This window comes from Mastacembelus armatus, chromosome 8 (assembly GCF_900324485.2).
Source record: "Mastacembelus armatus chromosome 8, fMasArm1.2, whole genome shotgun sequence".
NCBI lineage: Eukaryota > Metazoa > Chordata > Actinopteri > Synbranchiformes > Mastacembelidae > Mastacembelus > Mastacembelus armatus.
In genome coordinates this window covers 12,749,935-12,775,813 of record NC_046640.1, presented here as the reverse complement: position 1 = coordinate 12,775,813, position 25,879 = coordinate 12,749,935, and the positions used below count along the sequence as shown (strand labels likewise).

The 25,879-nt window shown below is 42.0% G+C and overlaps 1 protein-coding gene across 1 annotated transcript; it reads left to right on the top strand.

Annotated features, from left to right (window-relative positions):
• The first annotated feature begins 915 nt into the window (after nucleotides 1-915).
• Nucleotides 916-25,879, top strand: rhbdf1a (rhomboid 5 homolog 1a (Drosophila)). The gene is made up of 18 exons (XM_026324094.1): nucleotides 916-1,409; nucleotides 17,276-17,420; nucleotides 17,517-17,656; nucleotides 19,605-19,818; nucleotides 20,180-20,386; nucleotides 20,627-20,749; nucleotides 20,905-21,068; nucleotides 21,212-21,463; nucleotides 21,583-21,694; nucleotides 21,790-21,864; nucleotides 21,975-22,136; nucleotides 22,245-22,345; nucleotides 22,434-22,497; nucleotides 22,981-23,075; nucleotides 23,182-23,257; nucleotides 23,599-23,699; nucleotides 24,597-24,750; nucleotides 24,873-25,879. The coding sequence occupies exons 2-18, from the start codon at nucleotides 17,304-17,306 to the stop codon at nucleotides 25,290-25,292; spliced, it is 2,577 nt and encodes an 858-aa protein (XP_026179879.1). The 5' UTR covers nucleotides 916-1,409; nucleotides 17,276-17,303; the 3' UTR covers nucleotides 25,293-25,879.

Below are 25,879 nucleotides of genomic sequence, written 5' to 3'. Positions count from 1 at the left end.
AGCACCAGTGCACCCCAAGGAACTGTACTGGTACCATTCCTGTTTACACTCTACACCTTAGACTTCCACTACAACTCAGGAACCTGTCACCTCCAGAAGTTCTCTGATGACTCTTCAATCATTGGATGCATCAATAATGATAATGATGATGAGAAGTACAGACTTGATAAAACGCTTTGTTGGTTGGTTTAACAACAACTGTCTTAAATCTCAATATCAAGAAAATCAGAGAACTGGTGGTGGACTTTAGGCTAAACACAGTGTTTAGGCTTAGCTCAGTCAGCCATATTACCATTAGCAGACCCAAACCCCACACTCATATGACACTGATATATAATTTGCAGTATGTGGATGATCATTGAGTTGGAAAAAAATTGGGATTTGGATAAAGGTTTATAAACAATCATCTTTGTCATTAGCTCAGTCATAAAACCAGACTGTATAATTTGATTTAAACATAGTGAGAGCATAGGGTTCATTCAGTCAGTTGCTTTGCCCATCCTTAATATCTCATGATCATCATTATGTCATGGGGCAACACTGCATGGTTTGTCTAAAAACAGACCAGTACTTGGGAAAATGTTAAGGTTTATATAACAGGCTACATTTATAATGATCTTTTCACTTGTTTTCACTTTGGATTTATTTTCATTTATAGTCTATTTCTTAATTAATTTCCGTTTCAGTCACACTCTGGTAGGTTGGCTGAAATATCTTGAATCCTTAGAAAATCCAAAACTTGGACGTGAGAAATTCCCACAATTTAAGGAGCGGGCCAAAACATTTGGACATAGCTTATTTGATGATTTGACACAGGGGAAGATTATCACATTTCAAAACAAAGCTCTCGGTGTTGTGCATAAACAGAAAATAAATAAAGATAAATGTTTTTCTCTGTGTTGTCCTCTGCTGTAGATATCGCTTAGTCACCGGCGTTAACCGAGGGAACCAGCGCCTCCCTGTGTACGCACCGGCTGGTGGGTGATCTTGACGGTCTTGCCTTCTCTACAGACCGTCTCCAGTCCAGGGCGGGGCTGACTCACCGCCAAACTGAATTAGGCTACAACCGGCAGAAGAAAACTTAGCCCGGGTCGATCCATGGAGCAGTGTGGGAATGCGCCGGCAATAGGTGGGAAGCAGAGAACCGGACGGCAGTCACATTTCGGCCACACCATCCTGGACTGCCTGAGCTGCCGGTGTAATCAACATTGACCAGCTTTAACACCACGGGGACTGGGTTTTGCGTAAAAAACATCTGCGAGGTTGGACAGAAAAAGCGCGTTTATTCCTGCGCCGCTGTCAGGATGATGTGACAAATCACTCATCTGCTCTCTGGGGGAAAAAAAATCAGTGAAACCGGATTTTTTCATTTTCACTGCTGGAGATCATCTGAGCTGGTTGTTTTAAGGGTAAGTTGTGTCATTATTTCGTGACTCTCTCCTGTGGTCGCACATACGGAAGGCAGCGGCGGGGTGAAGCTCGCATGGAGCGTCGTGATCGAGGACAAACGGGCTTATTCTCGTCGATTGGACTATTGGCCCCGCGGTCATCACGAGAGTCCGAGGTACAGGGTGGACGTAGTACGCGCATTGGTGTTAGTGGGTGCTGTGCCATTTGCACTGCTTGTAGTGGAGTTTCTATAGTGAAAGTAAGCTATTTAAAGTGTTCATGTAGTCTACTTGGACCTTCTTTTAGGCCAGATCACCTCTAAAAAAGTGTGAAATCAACTAAATATTCAAGAGCTGTTGGTGTGAATCAGATGTGAAACTACCTTAATATTAGACACAGGTTAAGAAGGTACAATTGTTTTATTTAAACTTGGCTAAATTCAGAAGAGATGGGCTACTTTCAGTTCAGCCATATGAACCAGAGCTTGTTTTAATTCTAGGATCAGGCAGCGTTGTTTCGTGTGGTTGATGGAGGGTAGCTCGACCTGACTGCAACTTTGAATGAAAAAAAAAGAATATAAATGAGATTCCTTTTGAATAATCATGCAACCCATCAGTCCTAAACACAATCCTGACTCGTTCTAGTCATCTCCCTCCCCTGCTTCCTTCCCCTGGTTATCAACATCATCATCTTCCTCAAAGGAAATTGAGTCTTTGTTTTAGTGTCAGTGACAAACAACATCAGGACACATTTTCTATAATATAGATGGCTATAGGTCATAAAGAAAGAATGCAGGGAAAGGGAAAAAATATCGTGTTAAATATTTTGCGGATTCAACCTTTCTGAACCTGAAAGCGTTCTTCCTTAAGATCTCTCTTTTCTTCTGAATTCTGGCTTTCACATGTGCTGTGACTCAAAGTGACTCACTGCAGACAGTCAACAAAAGGGTATAAATTCCACAAAATCATACACACCGTGACGGCCACATAAATGTCTAGATCTGATTCATCAGTGGCTGAAAGCTACAGGACACCTGCACACCTAACAAACTGCACGCTTGTTGACATCACAAAGGTTACGCGCACCAATGTCCTACAATACCTGGGCGAACTGAGGTGAAACTGTAGACGAACTGTATTAAAAACTGCTGAGTTATTTTGGCAGACAGGACACAGGAGCACATGGCCTGGTTTGTGTGCCCAGTGTTCCTGAAACCTTATCACATGGAGGAAGGGAGATCATGTCTCAGGGTGATGTAATAACACCATTAAAGCCAGGCCCTGATGTGTGATAGTGGTAGTCATGCTCATCATCTGTACCTACTCCTACTGGACTCCAGAGAATCTTTCTAATGTGTGTGTGTGTGTGTGTGTGTGTGTGTGTGCGTGTGTTTGGATGTTTATGTGGGTGCATGTGGGTACGCGATACTTGGACGGAACTGGGAGTAGCTTTTGCTGAGGCAGGTGGGCCATCCAGGCTGGCCTGTGTTGACTGGCTGGTATGTGAGTTTTGCAGGGGACTGTTGAGGGGGCCACACTGAAGTCATGGCTGCATGACTCATGGCGCGGTGTCTGTCTGTCTGTCTGTCAGTCCGGCCAAGAGCACAGTCCAGTACAACCGTGGTGTTACCTTCCAAAGAGCTACAGAGTAGTGGTTATGTTATCACCCCTCATTCATTGCACTTACTTAAAAGATTCCTTCCATACATCTCAAAGCTGATGTTTTTCACATGTGGCCTAATCACTTCAACATGATGTGTCTACAGGCAGGACACAGTCATTTCGCTCATAATGAACCCTTGTTGTAGATTTGATGCTCTGTTTGTGAAATGAGGCAGTCTTCAAATACAAAGCTGCTATAGATTTTCTGGACAAAGGCCTCAGAAATCTGAAATCTCCTGAACATGGCTGTACTTTCTGGGATTGTTGGTCATTTTCCTCCAAACAAAATGAGCGTCACTCGGCTGAACTGTTCCATGTGTGCAGAGCACGTGCTTCTCGAAATGACCTCCGGCTGTTTCACCAACAGCACATCTGTATTACGAGTCAAAAATTTTTATTCCCTTGACAATCCTGTGTACCAGTTGACCTGAAGTTTACCTTTATCGCTGAACAGGCAGAAACCAGTTTCACCTGTATGTTCTATTTATAGTAAGGTATAACCTCTCGTAATAGCTGCTGTGCTGTTAGTCTGTCACTAGACCTGTAATAAGAAACGTGCATTTTCTTCGGAGGAATCCACAGTATTGTATTAATGCATTTGTATCAATCATTTGAGGTCATTCTATATGCATTGCATTTCATTTGTTTTTAACATTGCGTTTAACTCATTGACCCTAAACATCCCGAAAAACTGTAATATCATCTAATAGTTTTGGAAATCCATCTCTTAATAACTTTAATTGTTATAGAGCATAATTACATATTTGTCAGGGACTGTCATGCATTTGTCATCGCTGCAAGTGTCTGCTTTGTATGAAAAGTGCGACAGTTAAGCTTGTCTCCTGGCTTGATTTGTGAATGTGGGGCATGGCACCAGTATCTGATCAGGTCAAACATGTTAACCAACTTGTTGTGCTACTTTGAAGACAATACACGTTTCCCTGCTAGATATATTGGTTACAACTGTTCCCACAAACTGAGCCTCAACAGCCAAAGATGTCAGGTATAGTTTTACAAGGTACTGATGGTGAGACAGCCCGCAGGCAGTGTTTGATACAGTCCTTCCTGAGCTCAAACCTTTTTGACTTTGATGTGGTTACGGTTGTGACTAAGTTGTCAGGAGGAGGAACAGTCATTTTTCTCGCATGTCAAGTAATTTGCTATTTGTGGAAAAACAGCAGCCATGTTGTGTCTTTAGTGTCTGCCATGCGTTTGTAATGAGGAATGTAGGTGGTTACAATCTCCCCTGTAAGTGAAGGAAAAAACAAAACAACAAAACATGCATTGATTTTAATGATACAGGAAGTGTGGTGTTTGCTTGTGCAGATTGTCATCCTATGGCTGCTTGTTTGTCAGAACTGCAATACACAGGGTTATTCTGTGCTTCCCCTGTTGATGGCTTGGTTGCATGCAATTGTTTTCCGTCCCATGACATCTTGGTAGTGGTACGATGCAGCGGCAGCCATGCCAGTGAAGTCAGTTGTGATGTAATGCTGTAATACAGCAGCAGGGCTATTTCAGGTCTACCTCTGAGCCTCCAAGGCCTCTGTCTGCAAGCATGCCAGCCAGCTCGTCCCTCAGTCAGTGGCTCATCTGTCATGAGCTAGACAGACGTACATGAAGGCCCATTCACAGAATTTACTAGAAATCTTCATAAAACAGGTTTAGAGTAAACTCGGATGTGTGACTGAATGGGAAAATAGAGGTTACTGCGAATTGTTTTTACAGTTATTTGCTTGAAGTCAACATTAAGCTGTAATAGAGACGAAAACATCTAATTAGGAGTTGGTAGTTACAGGGTGCTTTTGGTCCAGTAGCTTGTGTTCTCACTGACATGGTATCTGAGGCTGGTTAACCTCAGAACAAAGCCCGTTTTCAGCGCTGTGGCAACTCTGCGTGTTTTTTCCCAGAAGGTCAGTGCTTAGTGGCTCCGTGAACTTTGCTCTTCCTCTTTTGAGTGTGAAGAGCTCCCAGAGGTTGTGTCTGCAGATAACTCAATAAATATCTTTCTGCCTCGAGACAGAAATATATACACTATACAGTATCAGTTATGTTGCAATTGAATAGCATTAACTGAATTCCCTTGACAGTGGATTTGATTTCAAAGTTCATGCAAGCATGCATTACAACAGTCCAACTAGATGGCCAATATGTGAAAAATCAATATAATATATAAAGAACTGGCCGTTAGTTCCAACATATAAATCCTTTCAAAGGTTTCCATATTAGAAAGAGTTGCACAGACCAGTACTTGATACAGTATTTTCTGTGTGCTACTAATCCACATTGGAGGCTGTGGTGTGATTCCTGCACCACAAGCCTCATCAGCAGGTGTGACAGCATTGTATGGTGTTTGTTTACTTTTTGGCAGATCATTGTCAGGACAGAGGACCGACTCAAGGAACACCCTGACTGATACAGTATCCCAACACTGTTACAGCAGCAGTGATAGTGCAGTTTTAAATAGGATAGCCTTTCCCTGGCCCACTCCACTCCTCCCCCCGCCACCCTCTATCTTTGGCACAGTCAGTCGTCATACCCAGAGGCTGTGAATCCTCATTGTGTACCAGACTGCTAAACTCAAGTTGACTGTTCCCTGAATAAAACTGCATACACACAGTTATATCTGGACAGCTTCAACAGTCCCACCAACGTTGCATACCATGCACCAAACTCACTCCAGCAGCTTTCCCAGAAATGAGGGTGTGTTTTGGACTCCTCTGTGACTTGTCTTTTACTGACTTTTTTGGAAGAGGTGAGTCTTAGTCAGTGTTAAATGCTCTTTTCTCTTAACTGAACTTGAACCATTTAAGTCTCTAAATCAATGCTGAGCTGTCACCAAATGTGCATAAATATTTTAGACACATATATTTCAGGTAATCTGATGGCCTGTAGTTAATGTTTGTCAGTCAGACTGATTGAAGTGGCATCAATCCAGGTGCTATTGGCATATTTGAACAAGTATCTGATCCTGTAACTTTTCTTTTCTACTGCCCCGGTTTCTCTTTACACTGATGCCAAATTTCCCTCCCATTTGCCAGCTGAAAGGGCTTGTAATGCCTCGTGCCAGGGAAAATGATGTAAATCCTCTAATTTATGGTGCCCAGTCGATCACACCCAGTTTTAATGAAGACATCGTGCTAGAAGCCTAATCCATGGTGAAGCATATTCAGTCAGAAATACAAACAGGAACTGTAATGCATCAGAAATTATTTATTCCTGCAGCCTGTCAGGGTTTGCACTCCCTCTCTGGGACACTTTTTTTTTTTTTTTTTAGTTTCACTTCTCCTAACTTGTCTGAATCAGACGTTCTGTCTCCTCACCACATTTCCTGACAATTTCTTTGCATTATTTGACTATGTTGTCAAACTATAAGCAGGGTAAAGAAGCATCCCTGTGTCTGTGCTCTGTGTTGTTGGAAAAAAACTGACTTTATTTCCATAGACAAAAAGTTTGTTTGCCTAAGTTATGTGAGGAGTGTGGAGGCCTCCCCCTCACTGGGACTGTGACAGTCCCAGAGGACGTGCCCCTGCCTTCCCAGTTTTCCTGTGCCTTTGTTGGGAGTTTTCCATAGATCATACTGCCCAGCTGTATGGCTTCATTCTTCCTTCTTCCACCCCCCTAACCCTTACTTTTACATATCCGAGGTCCCAACTTGGAGACTTTCATTTTATATCTGAGTATTCCCTTGAGTGCCCCCTCACTTCCTCACAATAACCTGTTTTAAAGTCATATTTAATGATGATTGTACAAGATGATCATATCTTGCAGTAGAGGATGAATGTCAGTGAAATCCTGTAAATAATGGTTAAATGTCCATGAATCACCAACCTGTTGTGTAGGGGAGTTTTAGCCTGTTAAGAAACTCTTTTGTGTGGTCTGCAAATTACATCCTGAACAATACAGTAATCCAGTTATCATTAAGTCTAAAAGCTGTTATTGTTCAGGAAACGTTTCTTATAAAATGGATGTGATTAAATTTAGTGAAATGTTGTTTCTTTAAATCAGTTCATGCGATCACAATGTTCCAGTAATTTAGGATATACAGGGTAACATAACTGAGAAGTGGCACAGCCTCAGTGAGTAATTTTCACTTGTTTTGACACAGAGATTAAAATCTCCCCTCACATTTAACTGATTCATTGCTCCGTTGTTCACTGCCTCTGCTGAAATAACTTGTGATCCATGGTTGTGTCCTACCACAGGGACTGAGTAATGAGTGACCATCAGACCCACACATTTCTCCTGTGGTTTGAAAATGTCAGAAACCTTATAATAATTTTTCTCCTTTTTCACACTAGAGTTTAAGCAGTGGGTATGACATAGTTGACGTATGCATGTGTGACCAATTTGTGTGTTATTCCCACGACATGCAGCGGTGGGAACTAGAGCACATATTGTAGCTGTGAATAACCATTTAAATGTCGGTCATGCCACTTTATCTTCTATAAGTCATGGCCAACCAAATAACATCTTTGCATGTAAAACTTTTAATGCTGACTCTGTTTCTGATGTCGGTGTGTTTGACAGATAAAAGATATTCAAATATGACAGCTTTATTAAAGTGACAGTTGTTGTTTTTTGGTACAGAGAGCAAACCAGGTGTGATTTTAAAGATTAAATGGGCCTCTTCAAAACTAAAATACATTCTACCTACCTTACCAGAATCAAGGTTGTGCTGTTTTCCTAGGCAGTAATATGTGGCACTAAGTGTATGTTACGCAGAAGAAGCTCCCTAAATTGAAATTCCCTCTCAATGACTTGACTGTTAACTCAGCCTTTGCACACTACATCTGCACATTCGAACACACACACACACACACACACACACAATCACACACAATCACACACAATCATGTTCACTCACCCATCAGGGTGTGTACATACATTCACATCTTATAGTGGTGAAAATCAATACATTGAGTCAATAATCTGTAGGTTGTTTAAAGGTCTGTAAATCTGTCAGGAGACATTTTCTAAAATTGCATGTCAAGGCTATATCCATCTGAGGCTTCTTAGTAATTTAGGCAAGTGCAAAATGAAATGTTTAAAAAAAAATAAAAAGAGTAAACATCTTAACTAGACCTTGCCACGAAGGTTGAATCAATCAATGAAAAAATTATATAGGCTTTCTTCAAAGTAGTAAGACTGGATGATTAATGTCATATAGGACTATTGAGTGTAAGCCGTCCATTTTTGTTTTTTATGCCATGCTATATGTCTGCTACATGTCTAAGAGCCTATTGCACATAAGAGGTAGATTTTGGGGGATTTTTTTAAGGTTTGCGAGCTTCCTCAGCCTCAGTACATTGTGAGAATTTTTTTTTTTTGTTTGTTTTTTTTAATCAGGTTAAATATGTTGGTCTGACTTTGACTGCTGTGTGTTGATATTTGTTACCCTCCTAACGTTTCTCATTATCATGATATGCATTACCCTGTGATGAGCTAAATTTGAAAAATAATGGTAAAATTTAATAAGCACAGGGAAGTGTAAACTTCTCCTGGCTCCAAAATCACTTTAGAAACTCTGTGTCATTCAGACTAGAACACTTTCATTCTCTCCACTGCCTAAATCCATGTTAACGTGGCTAATTCATGTTGTCTGACTGCTCCAGGCCACACTTCATCTGCTCTCTTCAGTACGTGTCAGCTATGATGTCACACTAGACTGAGATGTCATTCTCTGGCTGCAGAGCTGGGGTAGGCAGCAACCTGAGTCAAATAAGGCCCATTATTTTTGCTCTGGAGTGTCACGTGCTTTATCATGGCCGGGGATGGGATGTGCATGTTTATGTGTGCAGTGTGGATGTGTTCCTGTGCATGTAAGCAACGGTATGTTGTTTCCGTGGATATGGAATACTGGAAACACAGCAGCGTGTTTCCTGTCTTCATTTGCACGTCTTGCCTTCCTCTGCTCTGCACTTCCTTCCTTCCAACACTCCTCAGTAAAATAAGCAGTAACCTGACCTCTCTTCAAGCTGGTGGTCTTCCACAGAGGATGTGAGATGACAGAGCTGATGGCTCTCCTTTTGTGAACTATTTTTAATCCCACTGATTGATTAGATTACAAAGATAAATAGCTGTGATAACAGATTGACAGCTGATGGTACTGTTTTTATTTACTTTCTAAACATACCTTGGATATAGCTTTAATCTATTATCAACACATTCCAATAAGATGTTTCAGCTAAACAATAATAGAGTCTTGTGCCTCACCCTGAGTAATTACCTTAGCTGGGAATTTGCTTAGTACGCCATTCCATTGATGGAGCAATGAAAACTTCAGCCTGGTCTTGCTTTTTTTTTGACTATGCTCAGGCTGCACAATGACCCTTGTTCAGCCCAGTCCACATCAGGCCATACAATGCAGCCTTTTGTAGGCTTGATTCAGGCTGATACATTGGTGGAAACTATTTAGATGAGGATCACATGTTGCTAGGACATGCGGTTTCTGAGATTCTCCTCTTACTCATTTAACAAAAGAATGTTAAATTTCCCATAAACAATAAGGTGCTTATTTGTAGTCTTAAGGACACATTTTAGAAGACTGATTTGCAGGAAAGATGGTCTAATTCCCTTTTCTGTCTAAAGCAGCTCAGATCAGAGGATGAGAAACACACCACAACCTTGTCAGAAAGTCTCATTCTCATATTATTGACGCTATTATGGTGAATAATGTGAATAGAGATCTTTGACATTTCATTGTTCATCACTTTGGTCTGGTTTGACAGCCCTTGACTAATTTGTAAATTTAATAAAAATGATGGAAATAAAAGTATTTCTGTGTTTAGAGAAAGGCTTAGTAGACATCATCACTAAAATGACAAATTATGTGACAACTCTTGTTGAATCAAAATATATTCACTTCATTCGTAATATGCAGACAGAAGCTTTCCCACTGTGTTGCAGGCTCCTAGTGTCCTTGTAGGGTCTGGCTGGAGACACAGGAGGTGGATGATAAGCTTCTACAGCAAACAACTTGGTTCCAGGTCTGGCAGTTGGGATCCTAGCCTAAAACCAACTACTTATTGATTTACCCCAAAGACACATAGGCTGGTTGACTGTGAGCTGATTCATCAGGGTGTTACCTGATCTAACTGAAGTGGTTACAGAATATCCACACAGCTATCTTGTTATTGTTTCAAACCATATCTAGTTGTCTTGACATGTTAGATATATATAGCAGGCACACTGAGCTTTTGCCGTCTGCTGCTTCCTTAAGATTAGAGGCGCAAATAAAACTCTGGATTGAGATATGTTGAAGTTTTACTAAGTGAGCCTTATTTTTCCACTGAAGTGAAGACAGGTCTTTGGTATTTGCTGCTGTGAGCTGAAGCAGACCTGTTAACAATACTGAGAAAAGAGTCACTTAGGCTAAGGGGCCTCAGCCATGTGCACAGCAGCTCCAGCAGGACGTACATAGTAAATAATTCACCTGTGCAGAATGACTAAATTATTTATAGGCTGAAGTAGCTAGGCATGTAATAATGTTTCACCTATGTAACAAGGGGCTGAAAACCTTGTGCTTTAGCAAAACAGCTATTCAGTTGGCTGATATTCTGTTTGTAAACCCTGAGATCAAACTAATTATATGCCTTGGTTTCTGTATGCCCTTAATACATCTCACCTGTCCTTCATATTGATTTCCTGTGCAGGATATTGCTGCACGGCTGGGCCTGATAAAATAAGTGAACACAATTTTCACCTGGCATCATATAAGACTTGGTCGAAGAAGACAAGAAGGGATGCAGGAAGTATGATGGCGATGAGAGATACTGCTTTGGGTGGGGTTTGCAGCATGAAGTCGTATTTGCTTTTGTAAAAACACATAGCCCACTGCCTCAGATGTGAGGCAGGATGTTTTTTATGTTAGTCTCCAGTTTCATCCAGATGTAGATTTGCAACTGATTTCTATAAATATATCACATGCACATGGCCTGCCTACTGCAAGAAGGCCATTTATACTTGTATGAACTATTCATATCTCTGGCACTCAGTCCTGTCATTTAGTAAACACTGTTATGACAGTGTGTGAGGCTGGAAATGGACTGATAAAAATCTGTCACTCCAGACTAAAACCACTGAGACTAAAAGGTCAAATCTCCATTGTAAAATCCCACCGAGGGCTGACAGCCTGAGTAGGAAGACCTGTGGAACACCATGCACTGCTCCACCCTTCTTGGCCAGGCCTTTCGTCTGTGCCTGTGCATAACCACCTACCTTGCCAATCACAGCAGCCACAGCCGCTGTGCCGTGCCTGCCCCTCGGCTAGCTCATGACACTTGATCTCAGGGTCAGCTGCAACAGATATTTCTGCTGTCTCTGTATGCTTGTTTTTAATGTCGTAAGGGCTGGACTGGTATGACAGTCTGTCACATGTCACCATGGCCAATTCAGATGACTGCAACTTTACTGGTTGCACTTCACTCTGTGGCCTCAGGCTGTATATTGCCGTGTTTTTTCCTCCTCAGTGATGAGTGATAGAGGAGAGAGGACAGAGAAACAAGAGGTTTTAAACCCCCTCCCTGAGGACCACAGCTCCGTTTTGTTTTTAAGGAGGAGCTATGTTTGTGGAAGCCATGTATTAGTCACAATGTTTTTATAGTTACTAGAAATGAAGTGACACCTTAGAGAAATGCTGTTTCCTACCTTGTTTATATCAATATTCGTGAATATATTCACAACTGGTGAAGTCACCTGGTATTAATGTCTGCACTGAGCCTGTCTCCACATTTATTTTTAGTGCCTGTTTCTGTTCTCCTAACCCAAATGAAAAAACAATTGCTTTGTAGTTTGTTTTTTTTTCAGCTTTTTAATCCATCTCAGTCAGAGGCACAATGTGCTAAATAAAGATCAAAAGCGCTTTCCAGCAGTTAATGTGCAGATGGGCCTCAGATACCTGTAGTAAATACAGAAGGCACATGGCCGCAGTCTTATTAAGTGGAACTGATACATGTTTAGGTGGTGCATCAGGGTGAATTGCCAGTGCCATTGCTTCTTCATTTTGTCTTTCACATGCCACCGCCTAATGACTAGAATTACTCTGTGGTCATGGGTTTCTGTCATTTCAAACATCCGAAGGGGAACTATAGTTACTGTATATGTTGGCTGATTTCACAATCGCAGCATTTGGTTTGTCAAATCTAGATGGAATTTCATTTGAGAAAATTTGTGATTCTGTTCTCATATTGAGAAAAGAATATTTCTAGTGGTTTTAGTGGCATATTAACTGTTTGAATAGCATAGTTTCCCTCCATTGTTTCATTGTGAAGCCTCACCTCCAGTGTGGAGTGAGACGAAAGAAACAATTGATTGGAGTGTTTATAGTGAATGAGTAACTGTTAGAGCATGGGGAAAACCGAACATAGCCCTGTTTGTGCCATCAGGTTTTTCAGTACAACAGTAATCGATCTGAAACCTGCTCATATTACACAGAATTGTAGCAACATGTTGTTCAGTATTGAGAGGCTTGCTTAGACAAGAATAAATTATAGGTTAACACTATAATAATAATTTGAACTAAAGTGGTCAAAGAGTGGACAAAGAAGCAGCAACATAAAGGAAGAGAAAGAGGATGAAAAGGGGTAAGGAGGAACAAGACCCGAGGCCAGGAAGTGCAGCAGCTCTCAAGAATGAAGTATCTGGATTTCTTACAACCCAGATAAATGAGGTCATCATTCCTGGTGCCTGCCCCTCCATGCTAGGCAGCATTAGCATTAGTTCTTTTCTATGGTCCGCCCTACCTCTGTGACTCCTGCCAGGAGCAAGTAGAGCCTTTCTTGACCAGCCACCTGAGGCTATGTCAGTCTCAGTGACACAGCCACCCAACGTGGCTGCAGCTAGCCTCCTGTAGAGTAGTACATAGCAGTAGAGTACACACAGTACCCGGAAACCAGCCAGCTCCTGTCCATAGTGGTTAGACTTCATGTGGTTTCCTGCTCTGCCATTTCAGCTTGGTTCAGTTTCAACCAGAGATCTTGAGGAATGTGGGTTTGGCATGCACTGAGATTAGAAAAGGCCCTGGATAGAGAAGATTTCAAGAATGTACATATTTCACAAGCCTATCTCAGAAATGTTAATTTTCTAAAGTGCCTGATAAGTACAGTCATGTGCAGATAGATAGATAGTTAGATAGATATAGATGCTTTATTCATCCCCCATGGGGGAAATTCAGATTGTCCTGCAGCTGTAGATAATATATGTCTTCTTCTTTTTTAAATCTTTATCCAAAGAAGTGAATAGGATGATTTAAATGAGGTATCTACTTAAAAAGATGATGGAACCATTATAAAAAGAGGCCAGGGCCAGATTACTGTTTAATTTATGATGAATGAGAAGCGGCTTCTCTTACAAGCACAAGAGCATCCAGAGAGAACTGGTTATGTCGTACATAGTGAACAAGCACAAAATTAAGAAGTAAAATCATACCATCCACCCCCACCCCCACCAAGCTACTTCCTTCAGCTCTCGAGTATATTGAAAGGGCCACTTAGAGCACAATCCACTGAGCCTGTCTTCTGTTTGACTTTAGGTCTCACCTGCGACAGCTGGGTCTCTGTTGTCATAAGCCAGCGCCTCTCTCTGCATGACTGGAGACCATTTTCTAAGTGATTATATTAAATGATGGCATGGAAAACTCCATTGGGCTTGAGTTTGTATGCAGAACATAATACAAGAGATGGACAGAGAAAGAGGGTGCTGGTTATGCCTGTCAAACCCCATCATTATGGCCTGTCGGACGTTCCTGCACCTGGAGAGATGTCAGCTTGTCCTCTGCATTTTGTCCGCCTGTCTGTCTTTCCCTGCCCTGTGGAGTGAAGATGTGGTCTGTAGAGGCAATGTCAGACCCAGAACTAAAAACGATCCATGCAGGGTTGTCATTGGTCTCATGATTGAGTAGGAAGTGTTATTTTCTCACAAGGACCAAGTGACAGCAGGAAGCCAATCTTGCAAGGCGCAGTACAAAGTAATGGGTGTGGGTGTTTTCCTTCTTTAGATCTTAAAGTCAAAACAAATCTTTTTAAGAAACTAGATTAAATTACAGTGGTTTCAAGAATGTGAGCCTCACATTCAGTGCTGGGAATGTAAACACTGTGGGAAAACAATTACATGCTTTGAATTGTTACTATATAACATCTCAATCAGAAAAACGTACAGTGACCTTGAGAATAAGATAATACACTATGGTGCATTAGCTGAGCAGCTGGCCATGTTGAATAGTTCAAATAGTATAGTCTGTCTCCGTATGCCGTTGCTTTAAGATGGATTTTCTTTTACAGTTGAACTTGACCATGAACAGATAACATGCTCTCTTAAGGGAAGGCTAATCTTCCAGCCTGGATAATTGCCAAACACAGAATTCAATCAGCTCTCCATCCCCCAAGGATATCTGCTACTCAAGGACTTACTGTCTATGAAGACCATCTTTCTCATGCAGGAACCGGCATTGAGTTTTACCTTCTCTGTGCAGTGATTTCTGATTATCACTCAATGGACAGATGACTGACATTTTGAGTTCTTCGTCACGATGAGGAATGAGTCACTGGCTGTCATTGCATCTGAGCAACGACTGTGCCAACTATTTCAGCTAAGACACCAGTTGCAGACCCATGCCAGTTCAGCTGCCATGTTGGAGAGGAAAATAGACTTCCAAGGCATTTGGCTGTCTATTGAACATTAGTGATTTACCTTGGTCTGTTGCCAAAGACTCTTACAATCCACTGATTAGCAGGCTAACAGAAAGTCATAACAATAGATGCATGGCTGACAACAGTAGACAGAAAGCATAAAGGAACTAGGACGTTGTACTTGCCTGTAAACAGCAGTCAGTCGGTGTACACAGACCACCTGCAAGTAAGAACCAAATGTGTGGGAGACAGCAGGCAGAAAAAATACAAAGCAGAAAGCTGGAGATGCTCAGCACAGGAACAATGGGAGTTGTTTAGTTTGCTTCCTCCCATCCCACCTTCATTTTGTGGATGCAAAACAGCATCAACACATTAAGGGCAAACAAAGTGAAATCAATCAAACAACATTTAGCATGAAGGAAAATAAGATTCTCTTGCTCTCTACTTTCATTTCAGTCTCACTCTGTTCAAATCTGTAACCCTGAAGCGGATGCTCCCTCCCTTCCCGGATCTGCTCTATATCAGAATCCCCGCTGTTTGAACTAATGGCGAAAGTAATTAAATGTCAGGTTCTAGCCTGGGGCCAGAAGAGAGAGTGCTGTTTTTCCAGCAGTGGGTTGTGCACAAACTCAGATACTGGTGTCACATTTTCATTTCCCTATTGTTAGTAGCCAGTCAATGACAGAGATGAAGTCTGTGATAATTCTTCAGTGGATTTATAGACAGAATAACTGGGAAATCTGTTTTAATGATAAAATGATAACAGATCAAAGTGTAGCAGAGTGAACAGGCTCCAAAATGTTATTTTGCACTCTGTTTAATGGTCCTTGTCCGTCTGTCTCTCTGTGTTTCCCACACTCTGGAGTCTCTGACTGTGGACCAGCCGGCTTTAGTCCAGTCTGCTTCGCTAATCTGGTATCATAGTCCAAACAATGTCAGTGGAGGTCAAACAGCATTCAATATAAAAGCCTAATAGGCACACAAGGCCAAAACCTTCCAGATGGCCAGCAAAATAACTTATAATGCATGCAGTGTAGAAATTGTTCTGCCTAGTCATCCTGTCTTTTGTATCACTCAGCTTTTTTGTGACTGAAATGTGAGCACATGATATAGTGAGCACATGATATAGTGACGCCTACGGCCACACCGTCCTGCCAGCGCCCGATCCCGTCCGTACTCCGGGTACTCCGGTTTCCTCCCACAGTCCAAAAAACATGCATGTTAGGTTGATTGGTGACTCTAAAATTGCCCGTAGGAGTGAGTGTGAGTGTGTGAGGTTGTCTGTCTTTGTGTGTCTATATGTGGCCCTGCGACAGACTGGTGACCTGTCCAGGGTGTACCCCTGCCTTCCACCCGAGAGAGAGCTGGGATAGGCTCCAGCAGATCCCCGTGACCCTGAACCAGGAAAAAGCGGGTATAGAAGATGGATGGATGGATGGATGATATAGTGACCACACCATGGTCCTCCATTGAACTTGTAAATTGAGAAATATTTGTTAGCATGACCTGAACCATGTTTAAATATTAACCTTCCCTCAGCCTGGGGTTAAAACCATTCCATCTACCCTGAGATACCATGACTTACTTAGAAATTTTATTCACTTAGGCTAAAACAGAAGCCTGTGATGCAGATGTGGTCACTAGAAGCTGTGAGATTTTTCATGCTGCATCTGTAATATGACATGAGGCCTGCTCGAAGCCCCCTGATGTGGCTTATAGAATATGTGGGACACTGCCATCTTAAATGAACTGGACTCAGAAACAGAAGTACTTCAAAATGTTAACTGGGAGAGGGATTTTTCAAATTCATTTGGTTTTGTAACAGCTGCAATGCTGTTTCACAAGTTTGCACATTTATGCTTTGCAGAGAGCCTTATTATTTTCTAAATTGTTCTTGCCTGCAGAGTGGAAGATTGGTGTAACAATAATAAAAATTATGCACACACATTTTGGTGGGATTCCGTTAAGTCATTTGAAGTTAAATGATGGCTGTGTACTGTTGGGGTTTAAGCTTGTTAAGTTTTCCATGGGAATAATGGGAATTAAGATAATGATGGGGAATGAAGCACCAGGCCCAGTGAAGTGAGGTTAGCTGATAGGACAATAAAATGAGGGGCTGGTGATAACAAGGCTCCAGCTACAGGCAGGCTGTCTAATGCTGAACACCACCTGTGGTGCGCGCGGCATTTCATGGGAATGCATACACACTCATTAGACCCGGATAGATGTCTGTTGGAAGCAGAGCAACTTTTAACCACAAAGAAGGGATTGCGTTTGATTTTAACTGTTGAATTCAAGGATTATTTTTAAGACTGCAAGATTCCATACTTTCCAGTGTATGCATTGCTTCTTGCTTCTTAGAGCATTTTTGGGGAAGGGGATAAACAGCTGTAAAACTCTTTACTGTCTAATAAACACAAATATGTGAATGTCCATGCTTGAATAAATTACGAGGCCTTAGCAGCCTCTTGTCGCCATTGTTTTTACACTGCAAATAATACCCTTAAATTTTGTGCTTTAATGGTAGTTACTTAAATATTAGATGTGATTCATTAAGACTTATTATAATAATGTCATCCTCCCCTTTTCTTTGTGTAGCTGGCAGGCCTGGGGTGGGACAGAGAACATGGCTGAACCACGGCGGGAGAGCACCAGCAGCCTGCAGAGGAAGAAACCTCCCTGGCTCAGGCTGGACATTCCCACAGCTCAGATGTCACTAGATGAGCCCCCCACTTTTGTTCAGGTGTTCTTTATCGCTGAATCCCCTTCTCATCTTTGACTTGTGGATCATGACTTGTGTTTTCAATTTTCCGCTGGTTATGTGTCGTTTCCTGTGTAGCCAGTGAAAAGGCAGGGGTTCCTGCGCAGTATCAGCATGCCAGTAGAGACCTCTCACCTCCAGTCTCCACCCCGTGACCTCTTTGACACACGGCGGCCTGTCTTGCAGCGGCAGTCATCCATCACTCAGACCATAAAAAGGTAAATGCAGCAATACACTGGATCGATGCAATATATTGAATTGATATCTGATATAGGTGGGTTAAAGCACAAACTCATTCAACATCTCATGCTTCAAAATTATAATAGTGAAAGTTAATAGTGCATGCAAAGTTTATTTTCATTTAGTAGGTGTCATGAGATGTCTTGCAGATTATAGAACGTTATGTTATGTAATGTAAGAAGCACATGCATATGTGAGATTCATGAGGTAAATTGAGGATACTTGCAGTGTGTCTCCCATAGCATGGAAAAATGTCTTTTCCATATATCTACGGTGTGTCTGCTTTCCTTACCTCTTTTCAAACCGCATGGCTGTATCTTGCTAACAACCTCATCTGCCTGGTAATAACTTTCCTGATGTTGTAAATCTTAGTATAAAACAAGTCTTACCCTAACAGACTGCTTGGCTCTCTCTGCATGATGGCTACAGCACTGTCCAGCTGCACTTGTCCATCTCACTGCCTGTTGTCTTTTCTCTTTCCTCTTTCTTCCCTCTGTCCCTTGTCGGCATCTTTCGGCCCTGCATTGCCTGCGTCACAGCAGCAGAAGGGTTCACTTTGAGCGGATTAACACGGTGCCCATTAAGGGCCAACGAGCTGCTCGCCGAAGCAGCAGGAAACAAAACTCGCTCTCCAGAACCCTGCTCAGGTACGGGAGGACGTCCCTTACAAGACGGCAAGTGTTAGGGTCAGGATGAAAGTCTGGTGTGTACTCACTTGTTTACTAGGGGAAATGAGGCAGTATAGTCTATGTACACTACCAGTCAAAGCTTTGGACACACTTTCACATTCAATTTACTGAGTTTCCTAATGTTACTTTCAAATTTAGATTTTTATGCACATTGACACTGACACATCACAAGATTTATGAGAACAGTTTCTCAGTCACTGTTTCACTTGTGAGTCATGTCACCACCACAAGGATTTCTTTTCAAACTAACCACAGCTGGACCTGAAACAAAAAACTGAAATTTTCTTTTTACAATTCCTCTTCATTTTCTGGGGCTGGGCTGAGACTACGTTCAGCCATACTCACGTAAACCAAAGTTACCTATGCCAGGTCCACTGCTACAAAGACAGGCACACACGTGTGCAAGAATAGCAGCTGTTCAATCATGTTGCTGACATATTCTGAAATCAGAGGCCCAGACAGTCAATGGAAATTATTTGTGCTGAGTTTGAGTTTGTGCTTGAATTATTGAGAAATAGATTTTAACCAAACTTCACTGAACATGTGCTCAGCGGTTGGTAATTAGTGAAGAAAGAACTAGAATGCCTGAACTTTCCTTTGAAGAATGTTTCCACTTCCACTTCCTGGCCTCAGGGTGTCATAACAATGTTTGCTCCAGTAATTATTAGGCTTCAACTTCAACAACCTGATTGCATGTGTATATATCAAGGTTTGTTTGAAAGAGATTAATATGGAGAGTGGAGTAGGACACAAATAAAACCTCAGAAAAATCTCTTATACTTAATTGGATTTAGTGTCTGATTCAGAAATGTAAGTATGTTGGAATTAGTTGCAGCATCAGGAATCCTCCTGCTCTCTCTTTGTCTGAAAATGTACTCTAGCAGAGTATATGATTTAGCACCATACACCCAGTATGTATGAGTGTTGTCCACCAAGCTGTCTGTCTTTTCCTGTGTTTCTGGACATACACATGCCCAGATTCTTCCCTCCCCTCCATTACTTTCACTATCTAGGGCACTTTTTGACATTCCTATAATGTGGACCTATTAGTCCCAGGCATGTTTACTGTCTCAATCCTCCATATACACAGCTATTAAGAAGGTTGTAAGTGAGTGCCTCTTTACCGCTTTCATAAGTTTCACCATGTCTGGTAGGATGTAATTTCTGTCTGTGAGAAATAAAGCATGTGTGTAAGTTTTGTGGTACAGATCTGAAAGGTCAGTGTTTGTGGTGTTAGGGGAACAGCGGACTGGTTTGGGGTCAGTAAGGATGGCGACGCCACCCAGAAATGGCAGAGGAAAAGTCTGCGTCACTGCAGCCTGCGCTATGGAAAGCTAAAACCACAGGTGATCCGAGAGATGGATCTGCCCAGCCAGGACAACATCTCTTTGACCAGCACTGAGACCCCGCCTCCTCTCTATGTCCCCACACCACAGCATGGCATGCAAAAGGTGATGGAATACATGAGTTGCTTTGCTATATATGTTTTGATCTTATTTGAATTATATATTTGAATTATTTCTTTTTAGGAATATATCTAACGCATATGGTGTAAAACTGTGTGATCCTGGAAAAAGTAACAAACGACAGGCTTTTGAAACGTCTGATGATACTGTTATTTATCGTGGTTTAGCTCAATGTTCTTGAATTTATCAGCTGGGACACCAGCTGGCACTTGACATTTATGACCAAAAACTCCTGCTCAGTTTGTCTCGTGTTAAATCGACCTTATTCACAGCGTGTGTTAAATGTCTGAGGTAAATTACGTTTGACTCTTCCTAACAACCATTTGTTCGACCCCCTGGTCTCCAGATTGTGGACCCATTAGCCCGAGGACGAGCCTTCCGTATGCCGGAGGAAGTGGATGGCTACAGCGTTCCTCAGACCCCTATCACTCCTGGAGCTGCCTCACTTTGCTCCTTTACCAGCTCCCGCTCAGGTCTCAACCGACTGCCTCGCCGACGTAAGAGGGAGTCTGTTGCAAAGATGAGCTTCAGGGCTGCAGCAGCTCTGGTCAAGGTGAGTGAGAGGGATGATATCCACTGAACAGAAATGTTTGATAGTGCTGTAAAAAAAAAAAACATATCTACAATGAATAAACAGGAAAATAAGTGAACCAAAGCACTTGTGTTCATGGTCCTTTCTGGATTTCATTAGTACTGTAATACTTTGTAATCTGCTATGATGAAAAAAATCAAATTGCAGCTGTAAATAGATAGATAGAATAGACGTTTACATGTGTGAATGTGTGTCTTTCAGGGGCGCTCATTAAAGGAGAGCACTCTGAGACGGGCCCAGAGGCGAAGCTTCACACCTGCCAGCTTCATGGAGGAAGACGTCGTTGACTTTGCAGATGAACTGGACACATCTTTCTTTGGCAGAGTAAGGCCAAAAAAAAAAAAACCCCAAAAAACACATATTTTGCTAGTTGTCCTACTTAACCATGCTTATCTATAAGTGAATATTTATTATTTTATATGAACCCTGAATACTGTTTGTTTCACTTCTACTCACTGTTTTTTTAATGTTCTTTCTAGGACATTCTGATGCAGGAGGAGCTGTCCACATACGCAGATGAGGTGTTTGAGTCGCCCTCTGAGGCGGCTGTGAAAGAGGCCGAGCCCAGCAGTACGAAGGATGAAACAGAGCTGACAGGGAGTGCCCTAGATAAAACAGAGCTGGAGAGAAGTCACCTCATGCTGTAAGTTACACTGCAACGAGGGCCACAGTGTCAGTCAATATTGGTCTGGATAATGCATTACACAATGAGGAAAGGGTAGTGACAGTTCTGTCTTATTTCTTCATCATTAAGCTAATAAACCTTGTTATTTTTCTGTCTTCCAGGCCTCTGGAGCGAGGGTGGCGTAAAGCCAAAGAGGGAACTCCAGGACCACCCAAGGTGCCCCTGCGGCAGGAGGTGGTGAGCATTAACGGACAGCGCCGTGGGCAGCGCATTGTGGTACCTGTCAAGAAGCTTTTTGCCCGAGAGAAAAGGCCCTATGGGTTGGGCATGGTAGGGAAGCTCACAAACCGCACCTACCGTAAGCGCATTGACAGCTACATCAAAAGGCAGATAGAGGACATGGATGATCATAGGTACTGCACCGCTTCAAATATCTGAAAATAAGCACTTTGCTTCTGCTTCTCAGTGGATGACACTGATTGATGATTTGCATATCTTTTTTAAAAACACAGTATGTACTCTCTGTTTTTAGGCCTTTTTTTACATACTGGATCACCTTTGTCCATTTGCTCATCACTATCTTGGCTGTATGCATCTATGGTATTGCACCAGTGGGCTTCTCCCAGCATGAGACGGTTGATTCTGTGAGTCCAGGCTCAGATACATTAACACACATTCATGATGTTTTCTTCTCTCATCTCATTTGTGTCCTTTGTAATTTGGATGTGTTCTGGTTTAGGTTTTAAGAAACAAAGGTGTGTATGAAAATGTCAAGTTTGTGCAGCAGGAGAACTTCTGGATCGGTCCGAGTTCGGTAAGAACTTTTCTGTGTCCTGCTTTAATTAGTGGTAGAGATGAAACTATCAAAATCATAACCTGCAAAATAAATAAATGCTGCATTTTATTTTATCTGTCCAATGTTAGGAATCTCTGATCCACTTGGGGGCCAAATATTCTCCATGTATGCGCCAGGACAAGCAGGTGCACGAACTCATTAAGGCAAAGAGAGCTGTCGAACGTAACTCTGCCTGCTGTGTGCGGAACGATCGCTCTGGCTGTGTCCAAACCTCAGAAGAGGAATGCTCGGTCTGTAATCAAACCCATTTATTTGTTATATGTTCCTCAAGTTTTATAATCCAACTAAAGGTCAAAGCTATGGCAATTCTAACCCCTTCTCTCTGGTTTTATTTTCAGAGTACTCTAGCTGTGTGGGTTAAGTGGCCGAAGCATTCCAGCACTCCCCAGTTAAATGGTAAAGACAGAGAGTATGGCTCTGTGTGCCATCAGGATCCCAGGTACGACACACTCTCCCCTTTAAACCTTACTGTAATTAACTGATGTTGGTTGGTAACATGTTGTAATGTATCTCTTGTCTCATCACAGGATATGTCTGGAGCCTGCCTCAGTGTCACCGCATGAATGGCCGGATGACATCAGCAAGTGGCCAGTGAGTAGAGCAAAACTTTGCCTGTTAAAAGTTATATTACAGATGTCCACTCACATATGTACTTATCCCCATGAGTCTTTAAGGAAGTCTTTGTTTTCAGTGCTAATAAAGTACATCGATTTGACTAAACCATAAACAGATATTAGACAAAATATACAGTCGTTGGTGTCGGTAGGGTCTGTCCTTTCTATCTTTTTTTGCAACGATGCAATTATATATTACAGACAAAGACCGAGGTAATTTGCTTTTCCTCCCCAGTGTGCTTTGAATGAAACTTACAGATAGAATATGAAAGAGCATAAATCCAGCAAAACAGACCTTAAGCTTTGAATTATCAAGAATGCCACTTTTTTTATTTTCATGAACCTAAGGCTGTTACATTTTGGCACCATGAGATGTTGACTTGCGAATAGGTTCAAGGTAAAACATAATACTTTATAAGTATTTATAACTTAACTGTTGTTCTTCTGCTGTGGCTTTTAGATATGTACCAGGTACAACACAGGGAACCACACCAACCTGCCTCATATTGACTGCACCATCACAGGCCGGCCCTGCTGCATTGGAACCAAAGGGAGGTCAGGAGAGCTTGTAGACCTATGAGAAGACCTTATACTAAACTATTCTGATTCATAATGGATGACTGATTTTCTAGATTACTAAACGATGCTCGTATTCTCCAAGGTGTGAAATCACATCCCGGGAATATTGTGACTTCATGAAGGGCTACTTTCATGAGGAGGCTACTCTCTGCTCTCAAGTAAGCAACTCTGACTATACTGAACATAAACAAGACATTTTATTTTCTCACAGAATGGAAGGAGGGAAACAATTTAATGAAAAAAGTGCAAAACGTCTGTTGCTATTTCTCTGTAGTTGTATTTCCTAAATACTAAAACAGATTTTAAACAGAAAGTAAGACTCTACCAACCATTTCTGTGTAGGAAGTGTTTATCTTCATCTGCGCATTATCTGTCATTATTCAGTGTTACATTAATATATATATATTTTTTTTTCTTTCCGTGATTAATATCTCTGTGGTTTAAGTTTCAGTATGACTATGTAGCACTAATAATTGCTCTTTGCTCTGTCCTTCTTCAGGTGCACTGCATGGATGATGTGTGTGGCCTGTTGCCTTTTCTCAACCCAGAGATCCCAGATCAGTTTTACAGGCTCTGGCTCTCACTTTTCCTGCATGCTGGGTGAGTCAATAGCGATCAGGAAAAATTATTTTGGTCAAACAGAGATTTATCTAGCAAAATAATCAGAGAGGAAGAAAAGAGGATGTATTTGCTTGTGTTACTTAAAGTTAAATTTGGAGCATTTTCTGGACAGATTTAGTTTTGCGTAGTTATTTTTTAATGTCAGCTTCAAACATGACTTGAATAAAAAAAGGAGAAAATGTGTTTTGTACACATACCATACAACGTTATGATTATATTCTAACCTTGCTAAGCAGAAGCATGATTTAGCAGATGAATCAGTCAAAAGTAAATTTAAAAAGCATTGAAATTCAGCTTTGTCCAGGAGGCCAGATCAGAGTTTTCAAGGACAGTGTTTGCACCCAGCAGCAAAGCAGAGGATGATTAAAAGATCAGAATCGGCGTCAGGCTTATTGTTTACCTGTGTTTGACAGCTACAAGGAAATTAACTCCGGCTGTCAGTTGCACATGTGAATCGTCTCACCCGGTGAACCAGCAGTGGTTGGGATCCTCTGTCCTTTTAAAGCTAGAGCTGCTCCAACAAAACTTCCAGATGTCCAGACTGTAATTATCTGCCCAGTAGCACTACTTACAGGCTGTTTAGACCAGTCAGTCAGACAGTCAGCACAAAGAGCTGACCTCACATTTAGGAGGAGCAGTGCTTCATCTTCAGGCTGTCTGTTATCTGTCTCCTGGGTAATTAAACAAAGTGCCCTCACTACACGAACTCATTAAGCTTCAGTGAGATGGAGAGCGATTTTGTTGATGGGCAGAGTCATCCCCGGTCAGCTGTTGAAGGGTGCACCTCTTCGACATAGAAGGATTATCTTCCCAACACGTGCAGCTTTTCAGCCACACATACACACGTGTGACATATGTCCACATCTGTCTTCCCAGGATCCTTCACTGCCTGGTGTCAGTGGCTTTCCAGATGACCATCCTGAGGGACCTGGAAAAACTGGCAGGCTGGCTGCGTATTTCAATCATTTACATCATTAGTGGTATCACTGGCAACTTAGCTTCAGCCATCTTCCTGCCCTACAGAGCAGAGGTGCTCATTTGTTAAAAAATACACCCACTACAAATATTACAGTACATGTATGAGCCATGACATAGCTCAGAGTTTGGAATATTTTCTTGCACTAACTTCTCCTACTGCTGTCTTTGTATCAGGTGGGCCCAGCTGGTTCTCAGTTTGGGATCCTGGCCTGCCTGTTTGTGGAGTTGTTTCAGAGCTGGCAGATTCTGGCCCAGCCATGGAGGGCCTTCACCAAGCTGCTGTGTGTGGTGCTTTTCCTCTTTGCCTTCGGACTGTTGCCCTGGATCGATAATTTTGCCCACATTTGTGGCTTCATCTCTGGCTTCTTCCTGTCCTTCGCCTTCCTGCCCTACATCAGCTTTGGCCGCATGGACCTGTACCGCAAAAGATGTCAGATCATTGTCTTCCTCCTGGTGTTTGTCGGGCTCTTTTCGGGCCTTGTGGTGCTCTTTTATGTTTACCCAATCAAGTGTGAATGGTGCGAGTTGCTCACCTGCATCCCTTTTACGGACAAATTTTGCGAGAAGTACGACCTCAACGCTCACCTTCACTGAAGCCTGGACAGTGTGAGCACAACAGGAAGGCATCAGGTCAAAAGACATGGACTGACATATGATTTCAACCAGTCTGTGTCTGGAGCGCTCTGTGAAAAGTGACACTGTTTGTGGTTTTTTTACTCTCAGTATGAATTACCTACCTACCACACATCATAAGAACCTCCTTAAATCACCTCCGTGTTCACCGATAGTCGTTGTCACTCCTTCACTGTCCAGTGAAACAAAGGTATGGCACTGCTGTCAACAAAACTCCCAGCAATTATTTACAGGTGAGGCAGGAAATAGAGAAGCCAGCACTGGTGCAGAGAGAGGGAATATTTTACACAAACCTTTATTATTGTTCAGGCAATCTTATACAGAAGCAGGGACAAAAAACATCAAATATTGATACCTTTGGTGCCTTGTTTATAAATGTACCAACTACTGCCATATTTTTGTTACATTATGCTGAGCACTCAATGTTTTCTTTCATTTGTTTATTGCTTCTCTAGAAGTGATGATTGTTTTTGATCACGGTAGTGTTTTAGCTACCTTTACTCACCTGTAACTGAAAACAACAGTAAAAAATATATATATAACTTACA

Bases quoted from the DNA above. Each gene is read 5' to 3' on its own strand.
- rhbdf1a (XM_026324094.1), top strand. From the start codon at position 17,304: ATGGCTGAACCACGGCGGGAGAGCACCAGCAGCCTGCAGAGGAAGAAA. The intron at 17,657-19,604 runs GTAAATGCAGCA...TTGTGGTGTTAG, and splicing joins ATCACTCAGACCATAAAAAG to GGGAACAGCGGACTGGTTTG. The intron at 20,750-20,904 runs GTAAGGCCAAAA...TGTTCTTTCTAG, and splicing joins ACACATCTTTCTTTGGCAGA to GACATTCTGATGCAGGAGGA.